The 16,071-nt window shown below is 44.3% G+C and overlaps 1 protein-coding gene across 26 annotated transcripts in view; it reads left to right on the top strand.

The window, feature by feature from the left end:
- Window positions 1–16,071, top strand: part of NRXN3 (neurexin 3) — a 1,580,128-nt gene that overhangs the window by 98,553 nt on the left and 1,465,504 nt on the right. For 24 of the 26 annotated variants that reach the window (XM_084791320.1, XM_084791319.1, XM_084791310.1 and 21 more), the window contains exon 3: window positions 6,095–6,112. The exons of the other annotated variants lie outside the window; for them this stretch is intronic. In XM_084791320.1, the coding sequence (XP_084647446.1) occupies window positions 6,095–6,112 (18 nt within the window). The remainder of the gene's footprint in view (window positions 1–6,094; window positions 6,113–16,071) is intronic. 26 annotated transcript variants of the gene reach the window in all.

The following is a 16,071-nucleotide window of genomic DNA, read 5'->3' as shown; positions in this document are numbered from 1 at the left end:
AGCCAGAGGTCAACAATGGGTGTTGATCCTTAGGTCTTATCAACCCAGGTAATCTAGACTGGTTGGCAAGCAAACTCCAGAAGTCTGTCACCATGCCTGGCTTTTTGAATGGATTCTGGGGGGTCCAACTCTAGTACTTATGCTCACATGGCAAGCACTTTACCTACAAAACTATGCCCTCAGTCCCATTGTCCACTTCTTAACAATAGAGCACATATAATGGTGGTCTGTTTTGGAGAATGGTTCTTGGGAAGAGGCCCATGTGGATTTTGGTAATTGGTAGGGGATTCTGGGTATTCTGTGGGGCCTGGGCTGGTAGATCATGGCTTCAGGAGTAAAGGAGGTGGGATGTCAAGGTTAGGCTTATAGTTGTTTCAGATCTGGCTGAGTCTAACTGCTTCCTCTAGCCCTGGGGAATACCTTGTTATATCTGTGAGATAGCCAGCAATTTTACCTGTCATTTGTATCTTCCTGGGTCAATTGCTGCCTGTCCTACTTTGAGCTATTTATTCATAAAGCCTGATCCTTAACTGATATTTTCTGAGTCTGAGAGGTTTTAGGAACAATAGTGCATCCTGTTTAGGTCTCAGTTTCCTTACCTGTGAAATGGAATAAATAGTGTTCCTTCCCGTTAGACTTATGGCAAACATTAAATTAAATGGTACATCTAAAGCCCATGTCACAGTGCCCAACACACTGGAACTGCTGTATACATGTGAACTTTATGATGTTTAGTGTTGCTTTAATCTCATTTTCTTTGTATAGTCACCTTCCTTTGGGGGTGATGCTGTGCAATGGTAAATGACTTAGAGTAATCAATGTCCGTACCTTTCTTTGCTAAGCATCCTGTCCATTAGTCCCTTAGCTGTAAACTGGGTGTGGCAACAGCTCCCGCCCCTTAGAGTAGTTGTTGTGCAGTACATGGCACATAGAAACCCCCAGTCAATATTAGCTGGTAATTTAATTTCCTTCATGTAGGAAAAGATAAGCATTTCATCTATATTACCAGAAACACTTTATGAGGTCACACAGCAAGGAAATCAGACTGGGACATAGCCACAGGTGTTCCTAGCTCCTGTCTTGCTGTTCCTATTTCTGAGGCTTGTATCCCCAGTGCTCCTTGTGCCAGTGCCTGGAGACCATGTTTGGGAATGCAGCCTTGTGCACCAGAACAGACCCAATGAAACACACTGCATAAGTGTGTGTGTGTGTGTTTGTGTGTCCATAGGTGCATATATTTGAACATGTGTGTGGAGGTCAGAGGACAACTTCAGAGTTCATTCTTACTTTCCACCCTATTTGAAGGAAAACTGTCTTGTCATTTGCTGTAACATAGGCAGGCTAGCTGGCCTTCAAGAGTCCAGGGAGTCTCCTGCTTCTGCCTTCCATCTCACCTTAGGAACACTGGGATTGCTGAGATATGCAACTCTTGCCTGGCTTTTTAACATGAGTTCTGGGGATTTGAATTTGGGTCCTCACCCTATCTCTTCAGTTATCTCCCTAGTCTTGTACCATTTTCTTTTTTCTCTCTCTCTTTTCTTTCCTCCTCCTCCTCCTTCTCCTCCTCCTCTTCTTTTTCTTTGTTTTGCTTTTTGAGATAGGTTCTCTATGTAGCCTTGACTGTCCTGGAACTGACTCTGTAGACAAGGCTGGAACTCATGAAGATCCACCTGACTCGGCCTCCCAAGTGCTGGGATTAAAGGCACACGCCACCACATCCTGCCTCCTTGTATCAGTTTTTTTTTTAAAGTGAACAGAAAGTGGGGGCAGATTGTAGAAGCAAGGGTCATTGACAATTAGATGAAACAGTATGCTTACCAGTGCTAGCACTTTTTCAGCCACCCCTTGGTGTTTTATTTTCTCACACTGCTGGGCCTGTAGTTTTCCAGAGTGCCACTGTGTTGAAATCTATATTCTATTTTTTCTCCTAGAAAATAGGTCAGACTCAAGGCAGAGTTCACCAGGTGGTGTCCCCTAAGGTTTGGCTAGGTCTGTCCTTCTGGAGTCTGCCTATTCATCCTGCTCTATACTTCCCAAACCTCCAATAGATGGAAGAAAGTAGGAGAATTTTGGACTTTTGGCTCTTGATATGATCTAATCCAAATAAAGGGTGTGGTGGGAGGGAGCTTCCCCAGGGCGGGCCACATATCAAAGTGTAGCATGTTAGATAGAGGGTCCTTTCTTTTTTTTCTGACAGTTAGACACTCCCTTCGAACTTGTGGCTGAAGTCATTGTTGAATATATTATCAGCATCTGTGAGTGCAGTACTTCTTCCCTTTGTGATGCTGAAGAAAGTGAGTGGAGGGTGGTGGTGGGTTTCTAATCCCTTCTTTTCTTCTTTTGCATCCCCTGGTTGCAGTAGAGAAGTCCTGAGGGAGGTGGCTTGAGCCTAGGTCAGGAATCAGTCTGTTTACCCTTGAGTACTTTCTGAGCATCTGTGATGTACTGAGGACTGCACGTGAGCTGGGCGGGAAGTGGCAGGTTAAGGGAGCCAGCCTTCAGACCTCTTGTCTCACCAGTATAATTAACCAGCCGAGTGGGTCCTGCCTGCACCCTTTACAGGCACTGTTTTCTTGCCCAAACGGTCTTCCTCAGGTATAGGAAGCGTCTTCTTCAGCTGTACCTACCTTCTTCATGTATCAATCCATTATTTCCACTGACCTGTTTCTTTCATAATCATTTCTGACACAGGGTCTCCTGCTGCCACTTACTTTGATAATTCTTTCTTCATGACAATTATCACTATGTCATGTCACATTATAAATGCATGTTTGAATTGTTTACATCTCCCATTTAAACTCAAGAATACTACCTGCTCCATTCATTAATTGCTCATATCTTCCGTGTAGAAAGTGAGGTTTGGCCTATAATTGGCACTCCATTAATATGTATTGAATGTGAATCCAGGATTTCCATGGATACAGCTCACTAAGTTAGGTACCTTGAGGATCTCTGTTTATAGAAGAGGAGATTGAGGCGGCTTAGAGATGCTGAGGCAATTGCCTGTGGGTGGAAGGCGGAGCTAGGATTTGATTCTATGTCAGTTAGCCCTCCCCATCCTACAAAGATGCCTTGTTTTCTCCCGCGTTGCCCTCATTATCAAGTATGGAGAAGTCTTACCTGGTGACAAAGATGGAAGCTAGTATTATTTCTAATAATTCCAGTGAAATTCCCTTGGAAGACTCTCATTGGTTGGGCCCGGGTCACATGTCTGTTACTGGGTGAATTACTTGTCAAGAAACAAGAATCTGAGTGGAGTCATAAGGCCTCTCTTAGATCAGGGGTCATCTTTACCAACCACATGCATTAAAGGTGGGACAGGGGTTCCCTAGAAGAGCTCTGGGGTTGTCATAGGAGAGACAATACCGAAGCAGACAAGTTCCTCACTCTCTCCTTTTAGACATCCTTTCACCCGCAGTCCCAAGGGATACCCTTCTCATTACCTTCTACCTTTGCCACTTTATGTTTTTGGAGGAAAGGGGACCTGAGCTGAGTCCAGAAATTCAAGTAACTCCCTGCTTCTAGATCCAAGGGTCATGTTTCTGAATTCCCACAGTTGGAACAATGATCAGAGCTGCTTGCTGTCACTGCAATGGCCAGGAACTGGGCTCAGATATTGTCTCCTCAGCCCTGCCTAACGCAAAGGACTATTAAGGTTGCTTTTGTTGCCCGTCTGTGATGAAAAGAGTTACTGTTTTTATGTATGACTACAAGTGCACTGAGTTAAAAGTATGAGAGATAAAAACGGAGGAAATAATCGTGGGATTTGTTTCGGCCCCTGGTCCCACTCCAAACCTTTCTCAGCTTACTTTGCTCTGAGGAGTGGGGTGAAGGATGTGGAGCAGGGGTTGGAGCATTCTTACCAGTTCGTAAGTAGAAGCATTGAACCCAAGTCACAGGCTTAGCTTCTGTGGTCTCTTGGTGCTTCCAGTGAAGCATCTGGTCAATAAATGTTGGTAATTCCATCTGTGGTGATTCAAAATGATAACAGTCAGTGCTGTTACCATTGATAACAGTGTTCGCCTGGCACCAAGTGCTTTGTAAGCATTTAAGTCTCCTCACACCCCCACGGGGGAGAGTCTGTTCCCATTCTCATAGCCGAGGAAGATGAATTAGAGACAAGTTCAGTGACTGGCCTAAGGCTGCAGAGCAAGCTGGGAGATGAGCTCAGACCTGTCTGTCTCCAAGTTTAGGATTGCAATCACAGTGCTAAAGTGGGTAACTAACTAGCATCTAAAGACCATTGGGGTTCCAAGGGATCCTGTCGCAGTGGGTCTTGGAGACCTCAAAGAATGTGTATGAGCAACAGTGTTGACGTTCTCACCACAGACATCCTGTTTAATTAAGGGGTATTTTAATGAGACCACTATTCTAGGCAATCCATCAGTCACAGTTAATGGCCCCACTTAGTTATTTGTGCAGCGTCCTTTTCCTACCCAGCTCTTCTCTTCTACCTCTTTTCTTCCCCTCTCTCATCACTCCACCCCTAAATCTAACTTACCAGAAAAACTGAAAGGGGGTACGTCTAAGGAATGATTCAGACGTCTCTAGAAATGTCTTTGAGCATATATAGCTACCAGGGATTGCAGGGTGCGTGCACACTGAGTAAATCCTCAGCTGTTTCACTGACTATGTCCCTCCCAGATGCTAGGGCACAGCTCAATCTGCTAAGAGCCTAGGTTTTCCTGGGATAAAAGCCCTAAGGATGTGCTGTACAAATCTGATTGCAGATGTTTCATTATTGGCATGGTGCTTGCTACCTGCCTTGTTCTGGCAATAGGTTAAAGCCATGGAGGGTTAGTGATGATCTGCTCATGGGGTAACTGGGAGATTCTCACCTGTCTTTCCTGTGGCTTAAGAGTGCTTCCGTTACCCTGCAAGTCAAACTGGATTCTCTATGTCTAGAGTGATCTGGGCTTCAGTTGAGAGAATTCTGAACAGAGACGGAGGACTATTTTCTGAGCTCTGTCTCTGAACTAGCTGCTCAACCTTGGAAAACATCTATCAGTGTCTTTACCTCCCAATGCCAGCAACAACAAAATCAACAAAAAGAAACAACATCAAAGTAGATAAGCCTATGGTCTTTCCAGATCCATTGTCTAACAATTCTAAGTGCATCCAACAGGATAGCCTGATGGTGAGTTGTTTCCGAAGTAGCTTCCTGGCTGCCTCAGCTGTAGTAAATGGGCCTAAGCTGTCTGAGTTCTTAACAGAGTCTGAGGTTGTTTCCACTAAAGTTTTCCAGCACAATCCTACTTCACCCTAGTGTGGGATGAGGAAAAAGACATTCCCTTGATGATGAAGATGATGGGAGTGAACTCTTCTGTATGTTTCAAGAGTTCATTGGTTTAATTCACATGTCAACCTTTTTGGGGCTCTGTGTTCAATTATGGTTGACAAGAGTGACTCACCTGGGTTATCCTTGTCATTGGTGACGGGGTAAAAAGCATGGAGAAAATTTGTGGGTGCAGGGAAGGAGAGTTTCAATTTGTATGGTGAATGTTTAGTTCACACACAGTCTCACTCACACACAGCTGTCTGTGATGAAGAACGGTCACTGCGAAGGGAGGGGGCTGTAAATGTTGTGTCGTCTTCTGTCCTTCCACCCTATGTGCAAAAGGATGCTGCAGTTTGCACTTAATGCTGATGCCTCTTTTTCTTTCTTCCTCAAGGGAGTGGTTCATTCGTTTTTCTCTCTGCTGGGAAACCTCACTTGACTTCGTGTCCAAAGTTTGGTATCTGGAAAAACAGGAGGATTTGTGTGGGTGTCGGTGTGTAGAAACTAGCCAGAATATTTTAACCAATATTCTTACAGGGTCCTAGGCTGCTTGGCTCTTTGGAGCTCTATCTGATTCCAGGATGATGACTTTCCGGACAGATGGGAGGCTCACCTCTTTTACTACATGCACAGTGAAAAGGGAGCTCGATTCCTTGCCTTGCATGGGTGGTTTTTGGGTGAAGGTGGAAATGTGGGTACTTGCATGACCTTCATACTCATGCAAGAACACATGGTCTTGTGTGTGGGTGCGCTGCTAACGCTCGTCTTCCTTTCTCTCTCCTCTTCTTTTCCTTTGCTTTGAAATTGCTGCCACAGATGTCAGTCAAGGTCCAGGTGAGTCTTTGTTTGCACAGCTGTTGTGGGAATTTGCCTTCTGCTAGACTGTGCATGGTTTGATTCTGTGTGACCCCTTTTCCTAGGGATTAAAATTTTTAGTGTGTTGCATTTTCCCAGATTTTGGGTTTAGAAGAAGAAATGCCTTGAAGTAAGGGCTTTTTTGCTCGCTTTGAAGAACTATTTTCAAAGCAATGGAATGTGTTTCCCTGGCTTAAGTGATTGCTTCCTTATGAATTCTATGTGAATCAAAGAAGTGGAAAATTAACGTTTTTGGAAAATATTTAAAAAAGGATTTTAGCTGTGTGTTATCCAATGCAATGAATGCTTTTGCCTTGTTTTATAGCTATAGCTTCCTGTGGCTAAAAGCTGATGATATGACCTACTCAACCCAGAAATTATATGGGTAAATGAAGGTTTCTTTCTTGTAAGAAATCCCTATTTTCTATAATGACATTGATAATATTCTATTTATTATCCAGTTATGCAAGTAATACATGTTCACTGTAAAAAAATTGAGGGCTTGATTGGATTTTTAAAATGGAAACATAGAAGGCCCATTTTTGTGATAATTGTGTAGTTCTATGGACAGTTAATGCTCACTCAGAGTTCTACTTTTAAGATGTGTGTGTGTATGTGTGTGTGTGTGCATAGGCATGCATGTTAATATATCAGATCACAACAGAGGACCCAGTAATTTGTAGATAAGAGATGGGAGATGATTTAGAATGGTTTGACATCTATTCTAAACTAGCTGGAACTTTGAGTTAAGAAGAATAGTGAATTGCTGACAAGAAGGGAGAACATCTCAGCCATCTTCATGTTCATTTCCTCGGTCCCTTCTATATTCAATCCTTAGAACACATATGTAAGATAGGCATTGTTATATACAATTTAAAGTACACACAATTTAGGGTCTGACAGGTTAAATGGTTTTTCCAAAGTCATATAGTAGGAACTGCGCTCTAAAACCAATTCATACTTTAAAGGTATATGCTAGGTTCATCGCTGAAAATTCCCAAGGATTGAAGAGCCTGTAAGTATTCCTAATGGTTTGCTTGCCCACTTGTTTGCTTTTGCTTAGAGGGAATATGACCTTTTCTTTACTATCATCTCTTTCTCCAAATGAATATATCCTTTATTCTTCTTGAACATCTAAAATAATCACTCATACTTTGGTAGGGTCCTTCTGATCATTGTGATAAATAGGATTATGCAATGTTAAGAGTTATTCTTAGCAAATGTAGAGATTGTTTTCTATCTGTTATTTTTCTGCCTGTCTTTCATCTTTATTTGACACACTTCTCGCAAAAATGCCACTAGGGCTGGAGTCCTAGCTTACTTGGTAAAGTGCTTGCTCTGTAAACATGTGGTCTATCCCTAGACCTTGGTGCAGGGCTGTACTTTGTAACCTTAGTACCATGGAAGACAGATCCCTCGTGTTTGCTAGCTCATCAGTCTAGACTTCTTGGTTGGTTCCAGGCCAGTGAGAGGCCCTGACTCAAAAAGAAAAAAGGTAGACATCCCCTGAGGGATGACACCCAAACATGTCTTCTGGCCCACAAATTACGTGCACACATCTGGACATGCACCTGCAGGTACATGAACACACACGTGCATAACATTTAATCCATCTTGTCTATTTAAAAAGATTTTAGTTCAATCATCCACTCCACAAATACGTATGAACTGAGGATGAAATGATAAGCAAAACAGAGGACAATCCCTAGTTTTATGTATTTTTATTCTAAATGGGTTCAGGTGCATAGACAATGCATGCACACATCTATATATGTGCAACTCTACATGTATACACATGACAGGCATGTATTAATGCCTATTTTAGCATGTGGTAACTGCTAAGGGGTGTGGGGAAAGTGGAATATTGTAAAGGAGAAATCACTAATTTGTAGGGAATGGACAGGGAACCCTGTCTGGTAGCAGAATATTTACTCCAATGGAATGAAGGAGTAAGATCAATACCTCACATCTTGCTTGCAAGCTGCCACTTAGCTTTGTGCTTCCTTACTGATGGTGGGGACGTTTCCAAGGGCAGTTTGTGTGCCCACATTCTCTTATTGGTGAGGAATAAATGGAACAGAAGCCTGCATTTCTCTTCCCCAGCCTGCATTCAGGCCTTTGGAACTCTCACAAGGTCACCATATTGGTCCTTGAGGATGAGAACGATCTTCGATCTATTCATAGGGGTGCAGGTCTGTGACCGCCCCTTCTTTAGATGATAGCAATGGTTAATGCCCTCCTTCCCTGACACATCTCCATTTAATGACCATTATCTCATTTTATTTTCTTAATAACCTTCTTAGGTATGTGGCCCGAGCTCCATTTTATTGCCGGTTAAGTGGTAGTCTAAGGAGGTTAAGTGATGTGTTGCACTCGCCCAGTTATTGAAAACTAGGACCAAGAGGGGATGCTAGCCTAAGTCTAAATTTTGTGACCTTCATTTTGCCTTTGATGTATCTAGAAAATATTGCTAATCCTCTAGTTCCTCCCGCTTCTTTATTTTATTTTATATTTTCATGGTTTCTATGCCTGGAAGAAAATCCTTGGTTTAGATCTTTCCATTGTGGCTGTGGATATGGCAGGAGGTAGCCTGTGCAGGTCAGGCCTCCTGGGGGTTAGTGGTTAGCTTTCTACCCTCCCTCAGCTCCTAGCCAGGCAATCTGGAGTCAACAACCCTGTGACTCTGACACCCGAAGACTTTAGTGGTTCTCTGATTCTTTTCCTTCCCCTTAGGAAGACATAGTGGGGATTTTATGAGCTAATGTAACTGTTTACTCAGAAGCTGCTATAAGATTATGAAAGAAATGATTGATTAATTGATGGATTTTATGTGCTGAGCACACTGGATAAAAATAACCCTCCTGTAAAATGTAGTTTGAGATAGGACTTGTGGGCAGCACCTTTCCGAGAGTTCTGGAGATGGGTTGGGGACTCTTGACAGTGAGCCCTGGACACCCAGGTCAAAAGAATAGGCAAGTTCCTTTTGACTGCAACATGGGGTTAGTTCAAAGCCTCGCACCCTAGCCTAGGAGAAGAGACTTAAAATAATCAAAGGAACAGCAAGTATTTCTAGTACCATGTGCAGGTCTTGGAAAGATGGCTGAGCATTATCCTGTATCTTCCTGTTAGCTCCTCCAGGTGGGCATCACTGCAAAGGAGAGACCTCACAGGGAGCTCCAGTGGTCGCCTGCCAATGATTAGGCTAGAACTTCAGAAGTCACATGCCATCAGAGTCTGTACTCCTGTTCCTCTAAAACCCACATTTCCATAGTGGTCCTGTGGGCCAGCCAGATGTCTTACTTGTGTGGGCTAGTGCATCTGTACATCATACATAGTACATAGAACCCAACTGGTGTCTATTAAATAGAAAAAGTGAGCACAGCCTAAGGGACAATCTGGCTCTCTAGAGTCCTGAGACACAGTAGATCTTAAGGGGTGTGCTGCTCAAGGAGTGCAGACATTACAGTTAAGGAAACTGACGCCTCCAATATGACTTCTCCAAAGATATGTAGCCCTCTGTGTTTTCTGGAAGGGACCCTGTCAGATATTTTAACCCACCCTTTTCTCACTGGGATTTAGCACTGGTCTCCATGGACAGCTTGTGGGTAGGCAGTCCCATCCCCGAGCTGCCCTCAACATTCTCCCCACGTCTGAATGTCTGAATGTTCTAGATCTCTCTGCTAAGAGAGGGAGGAAACATTTGGAATGTGAAGAGAGGGCAGAGTAGCGGGAAGAGCCCACTTTTCTGCACCCCCTCTCTTAGCACCCCTCACTCCCGCCTGGGGCTTGTTTATGGTGCTCTCTATCAGCCTCTCCTCTCAGAATGGATAATTTCTCAGGCTTTGCCTGCTGATTAGAGCTGGAATTTAAATGAATAACTGTGACCTTGTGGATGTGCCCTAGTTATTCACAGGCCCAGTGAGGAACTAGGCCTCTTGCTCCACCCACCAGAGCCCTGGCAAGAGCAGGAGGAGGGGCTCCTGCCTGCATGGCCCCTCAGAGGCTTGGTCTGCCATTTCCAAAAGGACCAAAGCTGTGGCTTGTGGCTTTCATTGTCTGCTGACTCTTGACCTCTGCCCCGCACTTCCTTTTTGCTTCAATATAAGTCAACCAGGGAACCCAGTTATCTGTCCTGAGCATTGCTTTGTCTCCAGGGAGTCCTGTTGTCCAGCTGAGGGATGCTGATGTGAACCCTCGGTCAGGAGACAGCATCAACTATGAATGACTCAGGTCCTCAGACACAAAGGCGATACTGCCAAAGTCCCGTGTGTGTGACAGCAGGCCCCCACAGTACTGGCATTTCTGAAAGCTCAGTATAAAAGCAGAGGCTCAGAGCACACCTAGGGATATTAAGGCAGGATTGTCAGTTTATCAAAAGGCCCAAAAGGTCAATGAATTACCCTTTGACAAACACTGGCCTTGGATTTCCAGTCTCTCCTCCCTTTGGGACCACTTGGCCTATCTGTACTGAGGGTGTTGTGGACCACTTTGCTGAAGCCTCAGTTCTCACCTCTTATGCTGTACACTGCATGAGCCACCTGCTTGGTCTGGCTGATTGGAGGAGGAGGGTAAAAGGAGATTAGGGATGGGAGAGAGTGAGCATCTATCCACCACGGAGTCTCTGCTGACCACTTTTCAGGTTATGTCCTGTGCAGCAGCTTAGGTACTGCAGGAAGGACAGTGTGACCTGGAGTGGCTTTGACAAATAAATATTGAGAAAGGATCTTGATATTCTGAAGTGGTCAAAAACAATCAAAAGAAGAATTGGCAACCCCAAAACTTTACAAAGTTTGGCTTTTAATGTTCATCAAAGTTTTACCTGAGCACAGCTGTACTCGCTCTCTTGAAACTGTCTAGGGCTGCTTGTGAGATGTAAAGCTTGAGCAGAGTAGTTGAAAACCTGATATGCCATCAGATCCTTTAAGGATAGGCTAGGCCACCCCAGGTTACTGCAAGCACAGACTGAGCCAGATGCTGGGATTGACTTGACCTTTTGGTTCCACAAAAGCAACCTGACCTGTTCACATTACTGAACCTTTGTGGGTCCTTTCTGTGCCTGTAAAATGGGGAGAATGAGTATGCTTAGCTCATAGGGTCCCTTGAAGGGTGGGGCTCCATATGTAGTCTTTAGAATGCAGATACGTTGTAAGCATGTGCAACCGCTGCTACACTCACTATATTTGATCCTTGCAATCAGAGGTTGTTTCATGGGTGAAGATTTACAAAAGTTAGAAGCCTGAATTCAGGTAAACAGTGTCTTTTTCTTGTCCTGTTCTCCTTAATGCCCAGAGCTATGCTCCCTGTGTCTGATGACGAACCTCTCCACACACATATACCAGAGGCCCCACATCTGCCACACGCCTCTCTTTTGAGGCCCCACCCCTGACACCCCACCTCTCTTTTGGGTTTTGATCTTTGTGCTTCCAGTCTAGAATTGTCTTTAGATTCTGTATATGACCCTCAAGCATGGGCTTAAGATCACAGGAGAAGGGGACAAGGTGACTCATATGTCAGGCCCCTACCACCTTACCGATGAAGGACCCTGAGCTGTAAGACACTCCATCCTTTGCTCAAGGTCAGAAAGAGATCTGGTGGGCTCCAAGATTTAAATTCAGTTTTGCTTTATCCAGGATTTTTATGCCCTTGGCCAAGAACACGGCCAGCCTCCCCAGGTAACAGGTTTCATATGAAGAGTTTGAGTCTGGAACTCTAGGGCTCTGTCCATCGCGGGTGCTTATGACTAGATAATCTGATATAATCTGATCGAGGTACTTGGGAACGGAAAGAATGTCTTCCTATCACTAACAGCTCATGCTTTCCGGACTACCCAGAACACACTTTGTCTCTTCATTCCCGTTCTTTTGGATAATAGTCCCACTTGATTTTTCTCTTATTACCTTACTAGGAAAAACACTTGACATTTATTGAGCTTGTATTTTGAGCCAGGCACCGAAATGTTAAGTTCTGCATGTGTTATTTAATTCTTTAGACACCCCCATCAGGTAGATTCTGTTACTAGGTGTTTGTTACCCATGAACAGACTGACTCAAGTTTGTTAAGCAACCAGCGACAAAGGCATTCAAGTGGGTATAACACATTATAAGTCCTGGGCTCTATGGTCTGGGAGACACATCTCAAAGGGAATTCAAGCAAAGCACACATGCATGCTACGAAGTTCACTCCTAATTATCACTGCATGTTCTTAGCTTGGAAGGGTGCCACTATGCTGAAGTCACATAATAAATGCTTCCTGAGTGGATAAAGGATGTGCAGGACTGAGCCCATAGTTTTGCCCCATGGTCTTATACAAGTCTATTCTTAACTGGGGTTTACCCCAAGCAGAAGGTAGGTAATTGAACCAGTTTTTATTCAGTGCTCTTCTGAGGCCCAGCTTGGTGGGAAACATACAGAGAAATCCACCTTTGTTGTGTGTGATTGAATGGGAAGGGGGCACCTGGCTGGGCCAACACTTCTTACTTTGCAGCCAGCTGCCCAGCACAGGCCTGGGAAGACGTTCTTGGTTCCCATATATATGTGATGAGTATACATGATTAAGGAGCTATTTCCAAGACTGCCTCCCACTTTGGCTATCTTAAAATCACAGTCTTGAAGCTTTCTCTCTAAAGACTTAAAACTCTTCTCTTTTATTGTCTTAGAAAAAGCAGACCCATGCCAGTGGTGGTGGTGGTACATGCCTGTAATTCTGTCCCTAAGGAAGTCATGTTAAGAGGATCATGAGATCAAAGCTAGCCTGGGCTACATGATGAGCCTGAAAGCAGACTATACTATATATCAAGACTCTGTCAAACGGAGGAAGGAAGAAACAGAAGTGAAGGAAGGGGGAAGCAAGGGAGATTTAAAAGGCACACCACACCCACTGGATGATAGTTTCGGTCACATTTCATCTGTCATTTCTGGAGAGCGAGATGAGAGGGGCGTCAGCAATATCCCATAGCCTACCATAATCTGACCTCATCAGATATACATGGGGGATGCTTCTTTGCTCCTTTGATGACGAGAGGCACCAGAAGCACTTAGTAGTAAAGGACAATGAGTTCCAAGCATCCTGTGGTATATGGGGAAACCCATGCAGAGATTTGTGCTACTCAGAACACCATTGATGAGAATAGCACAGAACAGTTATTCTCGGGGGAAATGAGGCTACAGCGCTCCTACCTTACCCAGCTAAGTCACGCAGCCTGTTCATGGAGACCTCATCAGGCTTTAGACCAGCTTTGGAGGTCTGGTAAGGACATCAGCTATGCTGGCTAGTGTGCTGGGCCAGGCCTCAGGAGGGGTGGGAGATGGCATGCAGCCCGGAGTCCAGGACAGTGGAGCAGCTTTGCTGTCTGTGAACACTAATGGAAGCATCTGAGGATGCAGTGGGCAAGGGTCCACTAGGGCTGCCAGCTTATTAGAGAAATGATGCTGGGCCTGGCCTGGGTGGTGTGTACCTGTAATTCAGGGCACTTGGGAGGCTGCACCAAGAACACTGTCAGTTCAAGGCCACCCTGAACTATATAGTAAGGCTTGTTTCAAATCAACCCACAAGACAATCGAAATGTTGGCAAGATATTGGGGGGAGGGGTCAGAGAGGTGCCCTGAATAGATGAGTCTTCTAAACAGTGACAGACATTATACGGTTTCCAGCCCTTACTGTGGACTGTGAACTGTGCCACATACATTCTTTGTGCTGTTGCGTGTGATTATCAGTGTTCCTGGGGGTGTGCTTTATAGGTGAGAGGGAGACACTTTAGAAAGAGGCACAGAAAAGTTAACTTGCACCATATCTCAGAATGTGAGGTGGAGCTGGGATTGGAAATAGACTTTGGATTCCAGAGAGCAGAGGTTTGCAGAGCATCATAACGGCCTGGAGATTTAATAAAGGAGAGCTTGCCTCCTTACAGAGTGAGTTCTCCCAGGTGAGTCTGCTATGGACAAACCGCTGCTTGGAAGAAAGGCACGTGGACGAGGAGGGGGTGAGGGGCTTCACTCTTGTTTTACATGCACATGGATGTTAGAGGAAGGAGGGAGACAGACAGAGAGCAGAGTGAATGGCCTCCCTTTGTGTTACAGTACCATCTAGGACATGAGGCTGTACAGCTACCATCCTCATAATTTACCTAGCTTCCTCCTTCCCCCATATCTCCCTCCTGTGCCCCCAGGGGCTCCAGCAGTGTGAGCTGTGAGACTTCTCTGGGTTGCATGACCACTGCCCGCTGCACAATCTTTTTAGAATCAGTTTGTTTTGGATGGAAGGGACCCAATGGATCATCAGGACTCTGTAGCAAAATTTTGAATCCTTTGTGTAAAATTGTATTCAGACTTCCTTTGAACCCCTTTGGCAAAGAGCAGCTCATTGATCCCATGGTCTTTGCATTCTGTCCCAGCAGGGCAGAATATTTGAGAGTTCTTTCTTATCCTCAGTTGCTACAGCTTTCCACACCTGTGTGGCTTCCAGCCCTTGGAGACCTACAGAACAGATCTAATTACACTCGAGTGTTTGAAGTCAAGGCTTTTGTCTTTGAGGAGTTTCTTTTCTAAGGACTAAAACATCTCTAGTTTCTTTGGCTATTCTCATCTAAGGCTTTTTATTCTTTCATCTAGGTCATTGTTTTCTGAAAAATGACCTTTTTTTTTTTTTAATGTATATCCACTCTGAAAAAGAATGTCCACACAGCATACGGACTATGGGTCATGATTGGGATCAGTTTATTACAGACAGCTCCCTTGCCCTTGTTCTAGATTCAACACTTATTCGGGGCATCACCGAACACTTTAGCTTTCTTTTTTAATGACTATAGTGTTAAACTGAAGCTGAAGTCAGTGAAAACATTTTACTATTTTTGTGTACACTGCTAAGTCATTTCTCTCTCTTTCCCGGACTTGCGCAGTTGGTCTGTTGCACTTAGCATGGGGCCACTCTTTGATTCTGTTAAATCTGGCACACCATGATATGTTTGGATGCAGTTCTTTCATTGGGAACATCAGCTGTTCTTTGTCATCTTATGTTAGTCATGAATGAGAAACAATTTCAGAGAAGTTCGTGACAAGGAGATCAAGGGCTTTCTCTGTTGGTGGGATGAGTTTTCTAAAAGTCATTCATGCTGCTCCTTTAACCCTTAGAGAGAAAAGCATGGGTTGCTTTTTGTCTCTTCGCCATTGCTGACATTCATCCACGAGGAAACCTTGCCACTTCTACCCACTACCAGAAAGAATAGATCAGAAGAATGCTGTAAAGGCCTTTGACCCTGTGATTATGGCATATAGATGCTGTCAGTGACTCATGGGCAAGATCGGAAGCAGCACTTTTTGTTTAACCCAGCCATCATTCTGTCAGAACAATGTTGTCCTAGAGGCAAACAATGGACATCTGATTCAGCCACTGTCCTACAAAGGACTGGATGGTGAGGACTAGACACAGTGGCATCCTTAAAAAGACAAGACTTGCTCAGAGGCAAGTGTCTAGCTGGCTCCTAATTAAAGAACTAGCATCAGGACTCCTTCTTGGCTGTGTTTCTGAAAACCACCACCACCATCACCACTACCACTATCACCACCATCACTACAGTCACCACCGTCACCACCATCATCACCATCATCATTGCCAGACTACCTTTTCAATTGATTCGTAGTACTTTGTCAAATTTGTGGAAAAGATAGGATTTTGCAAGTAGTCGCTCAGGATTGTTGTTAGGTAGTCATCTAGAAACTTGTATAGCTCATCTGGAATGGTAGCAGGCTATCCTTGAAACCCATCACTGTGGTCATGGGTACTTAGAATAGTACTTTTTTGTTCTTTTTAAAATTTATTTAATTTTATTATTCAGATTAATCCTGATTGTTATCCTCCAGGTGAGAGTGATATGGGAGAGTGGGGAGATAGAGGGACCCAAAGGGTCCAGGAACCCTAAGAGAAGACCATTAAGGCTGGTGGA

The sequence above is a fragment of the Acomys minous genome (assembly GCF_964271855.1).
Source record: "Acomys minous genome assembly, chromosome: 8".
Lineage (NCBI taxonomy): Eukaryota > Metazoa > Chordata > Mammalia > Rodentia > Muridae > Acomys > Acomys minous.
The sequence above is the reverse complement of the archived record's forward strand: the minus strand, read 5'-3'. Positions and strand labels throughout refer to the sequence as shown.